Raw genomic sequence first — 8,951 nt, forward strand, 5'->3', positions numbered from 1 at the left:
TTAAACATTTTCATTAGCAATACATTCATTTTAAGAGCAACAGAACATTCAAAGACTCTTGGGAGGAAAAAAACAACACTGCTGGAGACTTCAGGGGCATGTTTGTTCACTGCATTGCCAGAGATACCAAGTTAGGAGACCTTGTGCTTCCTGGACTAAACAAGTCTTCCATGGGCAGTTTTACATCTCTTATCTCTGACAGATACAACAAATATGCACTGATCAGTACACCAGTCTCTTCCAGCAAGGCCAGACTACGGCCTTCAGGAATATTTCCTTTCCTCCCCAGTCTTTGTTTCCCAATCTATAAAGAGAAGTTCAGTGAACAGACCCTGTATGCTCAGGAGATCAGCTCTTTCTTCTCTCCAAGATCCCTCCAGAACTAGTCTAAAGCCTGAGCTTTCCTTCCAGCTCTCCCTGCACTGACGTTGTAAGCATTCTGACTGCAAAGCAGAAAGGTTCATCCTGATGATCAACAAAATAGTAGCAAGCTTTAACTAAAAATTATTACCCAGCTACTTTCAGAATAACTGAAAAAAGCATTGAACTCAAAGCTCCCATTAAGTTGTGGAAAATTGGAAAGGCATCCTCCCACATAAGCTGCCTGAGAGAATTAAATCAGTCATAAACTAGCACTACAGAGAGAACTGCAGCTACCTCAAACCTTTCTTTACCAGGACTTGCATACCTTTTAATGCAATGACTTTACTGGCGGGGTTCATGATAGCACTGTCAGCTGAAATTGGTCTTCGAATTGGGTTGCTGGGGTCATTCATGTCAATGATCACCACTTGAGCCTGTTCTCCTACTTTCTCTCTTATGCAGATGAATTTGTCTGACTCCATCGTCAGAGTGCTGAACCCAATGTTTGCTGGGTTGATGCCCAGATTTTGGAGCTGAAAAACAAAGAAGTTTAGCATCAAGTTACTACATCAGCATAACCATCAAAAGCTTTTGTGAAGGCCACACAAGATACAGGAGATAGGAAGCCTTCCTGTACCTTCTCATAACAGCACAACTAAAAGCACACATCCCATGAATGGCACAATGTAAGACTCCTTGCCCACCCTCAGTTACTCCCAGTTGGCTCCCCAAAGAAGCTCTGCAGTGCTCAAGCACTTGATTCCTTGCCTACAAGGCCTGGTGCAACTCGCTCCAAGTGCTCAGGCTTTGAAGCCCTCAGATGGTTTAAGGGCCGTGGAACTTGGCAGCTCCCAGCGCAGTGCTTGGGTCACAGCTTCAGTGCTCACTGCCATCGGCTTTGCTTCCAGAGCCCTATCTCACTCCATTTGATCTTGGCATCTATCACTATTTCAAGCTTAATGCCACATGTGAGGTGCCTGAGCTTTATCTTTATCCTTGTGGAGTTAAAAAAAGCCACTTGTCTAGCATTTAGCCTAGTCCTGTCTAGCAGTGAGGCTGTATATCACCAAGAAAGCAGATCCAACCAACAGGATGGACAGTACTGCAATCAGAAATGGCTCATCACAGCCTTACTTAACATCCACAAGTCATCTCCTTTTCTGCTGAGCCAGTCTGCTTCTGTAAACCGTGAAATGACAATTCTAGCACAGCTTGCAACAAACTGCAGTTTAGTTGGTGCCTCTTCATTGTGCTTTTGGACTAATGTATCACCACGGCAATACTGAAACAACATGCACTCCATTTTTAATAGGGGAAACCAAACTGGTTACTCCATACTGCACACAGACATCCAGCTTGCAGCACACACCTTAAACACAGCATCAGTTTTCTACCACCAGAGCATTCATCCCTCCCAACACTTCATGCTCCCAAGGAGGCCATGAGAACTTCTGCCCCCTGGCATCCCCCAGGGAGACGTGGCTCCTTCAGAGCATTGTTTTCATTCGAAGAAACAGCCAAGTCCTTATCAGCCTTGCTTTGCACAGGCTTGGAGGTGACCACACCCCAGACAGGCTGTCTCAGCCTACTTGCAGCTCCGGATAAAGAGGGTGTTTTACTCCACTTCTCTCTGCCCTGGCTCTCAGGCAGCACACAGGAGGAGCAGCTGAGCTGCACTGCATGGAGTTAGCACAGCAAGCTTTGCTTACAGGCATTGCTATGGATGGGCAGCATCAGCCAGCGGATGGAGATGGCAGATCTCAGCACAGTTAGCTCTGAGGCCCAGAGCAAGTCAGCTCTATCTCCTTGGGTGTGCTGAAGGAGAGTATTTCTGGAAAACGACTCAGCCTTTGTGTTTGGTTCTACAGTCACCCTGCATGAAGTCCCTTGTCTCAAAGGGCACTATTTCACTATGGTTCTCTGGTAAGACTAGAAGCAAAACTGATTTAAGCAAGCTGGTTCACATCTCCATTTCACACCATTATTGGTAGGATCCTCCAGGCCCAAGAGTGGCACCTGAACACATGACCTGCTCGTATCCTTGCAGGTAGAGAGGGTCTGGAGACTTAACTGTTTCTTCTGGAAAACACTCACAAGGATGCAATGCTTCCTCCTTCTAGGGCTGCAAGCTGAACAAGTGCTGCTTCATTCAGCAAGAGCTCCATTTCCTTGTTCGAGGAGAGCAGTTTGAGAGCACCAGGCACTCCTCTTGGCTGTGACTCACAGCACCACATTCAGATGGGCACAGTTAGCAGAATAAACCAAAGCAGCAAGTCCGAGTAGATGGCAGAAATCTTACGGAGGTCTAGAAGTAACCACCGGATCAAAGTTGTGTAGATACTGCAGGACAAACAGATCTGAACTGTGATGAAGCTGCCATCTGCTAGGGGTCACAGCTGAGGCATCCAGCCCTGGTTAATCATGGAAGATGCGTTGTTACTTAGATTTTACTTACTGAGATTTTCAAGGGTAAAAAACGAAAAGTGAGTTACTACTGGAGTTCTGAAGCAAGTCCAGGAAAACTTTCTGATGGAGGCATGGCCTTTAGCAAGCTCTTTAAGCACACAAGGGCCTTTTGCTTACACTTCATCTCTGAGCCTCAGCAGACTGATCCAGATGCATGAATCAAGCACCAGGACAGGGTTTGCCCTGCTGGTGGCAATCTCTGCACTCGATTACACAGAGCTTCACCAGCCTCAGTGCCATCTGCTTCACTGGTAAAGCTTACAGGAGCTCCCCTGCCTCCACCCAGACCCGATGCCCACGGCTCCTCAAGCACAGACTTATTCCCCCAGTACTGGTAATTCCCTTCCCCAGATGGGCTAAAGTTCAGCTGACTGAGGCACAAGAGTTTAAAAGTTAAGTAAACAGAGACTAAGTTTACTACCAGGGAACACAATAGTAGGCTTTTATTAGAAAGATTTCAATACTATTTCATGGATGAGCTTCATAGCTCACAACTAAAAGGATTTTACAGCAGATTTTTTCTTCCTCTTCTCTTATTATTGAGGGAAAAAAATAAAAGCAATCATTTAACACGACACTCATTCAGGTCCATCAGCTTTCACCAATTCAGGAACGAGTCTAAAAAGAAGGAATCATTAAACACTCTTATGTTATGCTATGAAAAACATTTCCTTGGCTTTCACACAGATACAAAAGCAGAACTTGCTGGAGTGCTTGGACAACCAGTTTCGGGTTCAGGCTGTTTTACACACTAACATTTGTGGCAGAGCTCAGCTCCAGCAGTGCTCTGAAAACACAGTGAAAGAGAGGCTTCTGTGTAGGAGCTGCTCCATCGATGGATTGCCACCGACAGCAGGATCTGTTCTGCTCAGCAGACTCAGTCCTGAAGGAATCCTCTAGCTCCAGGTTAGAGTTGAGTCAACTGTGGGCTGCACTGAACCATCAAATTCCATGATGGCATTTATCTGGGCAGTGTTGAGAAGCAAATGGCTCTAACAAGTAAACGAAAGCCTGATTAGTAAGATGATTTTTTCACTGCAGTATGCCTCAAGTATGGGTAACTTACTCAGGGAAGCTGTGGTAGCACACGCGTGTTTGACATCAAACTGAATAGTAAAACTGCTGACAACAGTCACTTTGATGACCCTTTCCTGGAACATTGGCTTTCTTGTGACAGATTGCTTAGTTGTCAAATAGTTTCCCTCTGCCTACAAGGAAGGGTGCAGAACTGCTGAGCACGCATTCCACCTCGGCTTTTACACCCAACAGGATGCAGCACAGGCAGCTGCAGTCTCCATCCAGACAGCCCTTATCTGTGTGCTGCTGGAAGTCACATCACTGAGATATACCATCAGCAGAGGCATTCCCAGCCCTTTGAGAAACCTGCAGGTTTCTTAGTGGTTGTTTTGTTGTTTAAGTAAAGCAGCTTGGTGTGCAGTGAGTCACATTGGTTCTACTGCAATCGGCCACATCTCAGCCACTAATCTAGTTCCATCCATGAAACTTGGCAAAGCAGACCTGAGTCACACAGAAGATTCATGTCCACACCGGTCTGCTGGAGGTAGTGACCACACAGCTGCACCACAGTATGCTAACAGCTCTGAAGCAGCCCATGTTTACTGCTACAAGGTGGGAGTTGCAGCTCGAGGCAGACTGGAAGGTCACACTTTCAACAGATAAGAGACCTCCATCATATTGAAGACTTCTACATCCTTCCTATTCTCTGCCTGACCCCCAGTAGCTTGAGGCAACCCTCCACCCCCCACCGCTACCAACACACTGCAGGACTGTCTGGGTTAGAAGCCCTGCAGCCTGGGGCCATCTCCCCATGGGGAATCCCCCCATCCCAGCACAGGGCCCTGCAGGCTGCTGCCCCCACTTCCCTCTGGCAGGGGCTTGGTGAGAGGCCTAGCTTATCAACTGCTTAACTAATTGCTCCTATCCAATTAGTTGCACGCGTACTCAGCTTGTCTGGAATCTTCATTACAGATTTTCCCTACACCCTCTGTCAGAAGATTCCAAGCTTTAGGAATTCACGTCCATGAAGCAGAGGAGGAAGCCCCACCATAGCAGCATTAGGCACAGCAGTGCTGCCTTCCATTCCCATCTTCTTAAAATGCCAACAAATACCAAATGTTGGACCCACACAAGGGGCAGCCAGGTTTGTTTCACCAGTGGCAGACACAGGAACACATTCCTTAGTTAGAAAGGGCGGCTCTGCCTCAGCATCAAGTACATAACACGCACTGGTGGGTTTCTGCACTGCCTAGAAAGGTCTACAGAATAATTCTGAATGTGTTTTATATATTCATTTTCAGATAAATATTTTTTAATGTCCTCAGTCACACCAGCACGCCCAGTCCAAGTTCAGTTTTTATCTATTTCAGGATGGTACAGCTCAGCTAAATCACAGTTCCTCACCTACTAACCTGCCTGGTTCCTTCTCATTCAGCACAGACAACTTCCCCACGCTGTGCAAACTGTTTGGCTTTTCTTTCATCCCTTAAACTCAGAAGCAGCAGCTTGTGGAAACACTAAGCATTGGATGCGAGCAGCCAGATCTGCAATCATTCAACATACTGAACTCTGATCTTCCACTGCATGCCCATTGGACTCCTTCCTCATAGTTACTTTAAATAAAGGCTTTCACTTTGAGATGTTATGGCAGAGTCCGGTAGTTCTGATAGCAGAGAAACCTCCCAAGGTTTCTCCCTACAAGTTCCCAAGGAAAGTTTCCCCACAGCATATTGTTGATGTTAGTGTGGCAAGACAGGCGCCTGCCGCAGACCATACACAGATAACATCCAACACATCTGCAACTGCTGACATTTCAAAGCCCCGCAGCAGGACTGAAGCCTGGCAAACAAAGCCTGACTACACATTTTGATTTTATATTTAACAGCTGCCTTAAATGCTCCCTTACACGTAGGAAGCTAAGTAGCCACATCTCACTTGAGCGCTCTGACTCTTCAGTTCAAGTTGTGGGTATAAGGCATGAAGTCCTGGGTAGCCAAGAGACACGGCATGCAGAGGCAGAATGGTGCAGAGCTTCTGGGGCCCTTCCCTGCTCATTCCAACATCACCTTGGCGAGATGCTGGCAGCAACAGCGCATGCCAGTGTGCCCTGAGAGGCGCAATATGCAATGCAGCAGGGTTGGAGCTGCAGATCAGCACAAGCTTCACACAGCAGCCTGACCATACCCCGACCTGCAGGAGGGGATCCATGGATAGCTATCAGCATATCACACACAGCTCTGATTGTCGTTCTTTGAGATTAATTCACATCATCTTCCAGTAACAGCCTGACAGGAAGTTTCCCATTCATATCCACCACCTGCCCTTTCAGGAATAAGGCTCTGCTTGGGTGCCTTACTACTCTGTTAAACATTAGCTACAACTTGCAAGTGTTGCCCAATGCCTGGATGGCATTCCCCTATGTGGAGTAGGTCAGGCACAGCTCCAGACATTCTATAACTGAAGTCCTCTGAGATTCCTACCAACACCTGACATGCTAAAACCATTCTGGACAGCAAAACCAGAGCAATGTCAATGCTCCCACTCTCCAAGTTTACTCCAACAGCAAATCAGATGCCTCAGGACAAAAACAGCACCCCTAAAAACTCAACTTCCTCTGAGTTTTTCAATGAAATGAGGAAGTTCAGCAGTTGCAAAAACTGAAGCATTACGGGCAAGAGTCACATGTAGGCAGGCTCAGAAGCGTGGGCACCAAGTCTTGCAAAAGACCAGCTCGTGCAGGCAGTTGTAAGAGATACTGGTTAAGTCAACGTTCCGCGTTAAGTAGGAACGGCAATAAACAGTTAAATAAATCACTCTTTAGCCCAAATGATCACGTCCTGCAACCGCAGTGGCCTGAAACCTATCAGCACCCCTGGAGTGCGGCAGACGAGCCCCGTTATGTAATTGCACTCATGTCATCAGACCCAGCACTGGGTCCCAAGCAGCGTTTGTATCTTTAATAATGCACCATGGGAGCGCCCTGCTGCCACAATGCCGTATGAAGAGCCGGGCTGCACAGAATTGAGTTTCACCTGCGCACATGGAGCTCACAACACCAGCCTGTGTCCTGCTCCTGTCACAGAGAGGGGCTGTGCTCAGTGGTGGGCTATGCTACGGAGAGCCCACCACCCACTAACAACAATACAGCTATGGGAATTTATATCATAAATTTTAACAGGGCATCCAGAAAGTAAGTTATTTTTATTTGGGTGAGAGAAACGTCACCGGAACCCTGCAAACCCATTGCTGTGTCAGCGTTTACCACAGTCACAGCCAGCTACAAGCGTGGCACGCACATAAGGTGACAGCCAGGGCAGCGGGGCTACAGGAGAGCAGCAAAAAGCCGCTCACAGGAGACCCCGCACAGCCTCATTACACGGGTCCTCCACCGACAGCCGCTCCTCCGCAGCGGACGCGAGATCCAAACCGCCGCAGCAGCGCGGGGTGCAGCCCTGCCGCCAGGTGTGAGATCGCATCGCATCGCACCGCCCCCCCCAACCCGCAGCAGACTGGGCTCTGAGGCCCTCACAAGGCCGCCGGGAGGGAACCGAAGGCTCCTCCGTGCCGAGACAAACGGGGCAGCGCTCCAGAGCTCGGGGAGCGGCACAGAGCCGACACGGCCGCGCCCGCACGGCCACAGCCGCAGCGCAGAGCGTCCTGCGGTACTTTTACCGCAACGCGCGGCTCTCCTCGAGGCGAAGGACGCGCCTAGCCCCAACCCCGCGTTACGGCCGAGGGCTGCGGCCGGCCCTCCTTGCGCGGCTCCAGCCCGAAGCGGCTCCGTCCCCCGACCCCGTGCGGGCCCCAGCGGCTCTCGGCCGTCTCCCCCCACCTTCCTCCCCCCCCATCATCCCTTCCCGCCCGCAGGTGACAGCCGGGCACGGCGCCAGCCTCGCCCGCACGGAAGGCGCCCTTCGGAGCCGCCCGCAGCTCAGAGCGAACCAACGCGGCCCGGCCGCGCGCTCCCGCCCCACCGAAAGGAGCGGCCCGCCTCACCTCCCCCCCCAAGCACCTCGGCTCCTACCTGGAGGTGCTCCTGGAAGCGGATCGGCAGTATTTGGGCCATGGCGGCGGCTGCTGGCTGGGGCTCCAGGCCGGGGCCGGACCGGCGTCGCGCCTCAGCGGGGTGCGGGAGGCGCGGGGAAGCGGCACCGCAATGGCGGAACGGGCCACAGCCGGAGAGGAGAGCCGCGGCGCTCCGGAAGCTGCCCCCGCCGGCGGAAGGATACCGCCGCGGAAGGAAGAGGCCGGGCCTCACCTGCCGGGCGCTGCCTGCGCTGCGCGGAAGGATCCCACCGCGCTTCGTCACTCACACGCCGCAGCGCCAATGGGAGCGGCGGAGGGATCGGCCACCGGAAGGGACTATTTCGGGTCTCATCACTCCTCCTCCCCCCTCCGCCTCCTTTTTTTTTTTTTTTTTTTTTTTTTTTGCCACATCATGCGACCGAGGTGCGGCTGCGTCACTTCCGGTCCGCGCTCGCCGCCCCGGTTGGTCACGTGCCGGGGGCAGCGCGGCCGGGCAAGGTGACTCGAGGCGGCATCGCAGCCCCGCGCCCGTGTCCATCCGCGCGTGGGTGGGGGGCGGTTGCCATGGAGATGAGGCCGGGCCCTGGGGAGGGTCCGCTCTCCCTCGTTGGGCGCTGAGCTGTGGGCCGTGCTGTGTCATAACCGCACAGTACGGGGGACGAGGGAGGGAAAAGCCGCCCTTCTGCGCTCCTCCAATTAAATGTGATAGTTAAAAAAGAAGCATCGGGGCAGCGCTGCTCGGAGCTGCGGCTGGCACTGCTAATAGAGATGGGAGAAAAGGGCAATCATGGAGGGGTTTGTTTGCAAAACATCAGGCTCCAGGGGTAGGGAGTGAATGAAACCTGCTGGCTTCTCCCCTGCAGCACTGCGGCCCCTTCCAGCCCCACAAGGCCAGACACAAAGCGTGCTCCTTCCCCCTCCTTCCATTTTAATAAGTACAGCCCCCCTCTTTCCTTTACAAAGAGTGAGGTTGCCACAACACCCACGAAAGAACCCAAAGCTGACACACAGAGACACAAAACAGCAACAACAGCTCATTCCCATGCTTGGGAAATCATCTTAGAACACGACTTACTGAA

At 51.2% G+C, this 8,951-nt stretch overlaps 1 protein-coding gene across 1 annotated transcript in view; it reads right to left on the reverse strand.

Annotated features, from left to right (window-relative positions):
* CLTC (clathrin heavy chain) overlaps positions 1-7,977 on the reverse strand; it is a 29,305-nt gene extending 21,328 nt beyond the window's left edge. Inside the window, exons 1-2 of the mRNA XM_042830010.1 lie at positions 7,871-7,977; positions 689-896 (exon numbers count right to left, since the gene is read on the reverse strand). Coding sequence (XP_042685944.1) covers positions 689-896; positions 7,871-7,912 — 250 coding nt within the window. The 5' untranslated portion in view covers positions 7,913-7,977. The remainder of the gene's footprint in view (positions 1-688; positions 897-7,870) is intronic.
* Between the last annotated feature and the right edge of the window lie 974 nt (positions 7,978-8,951).

Source organism: Centrocercus urophasianus, unplaced genomic scaffold, assembly GCF_019232065.1.
Source record: "Centrocercus urophasianus isolate 14NV4802_14NV808 unplaced genomic scaffold, USGS_Curo_1.0 seq_33, whole genome shotgun sequence".
In the NCBI taxonomy this organism is placed as follows: Eukaryota; Metazoa; Chordata; class Aves; order Galliformes; family Phasianidae; genus Centrocercus; species Centrocercus urophasianus.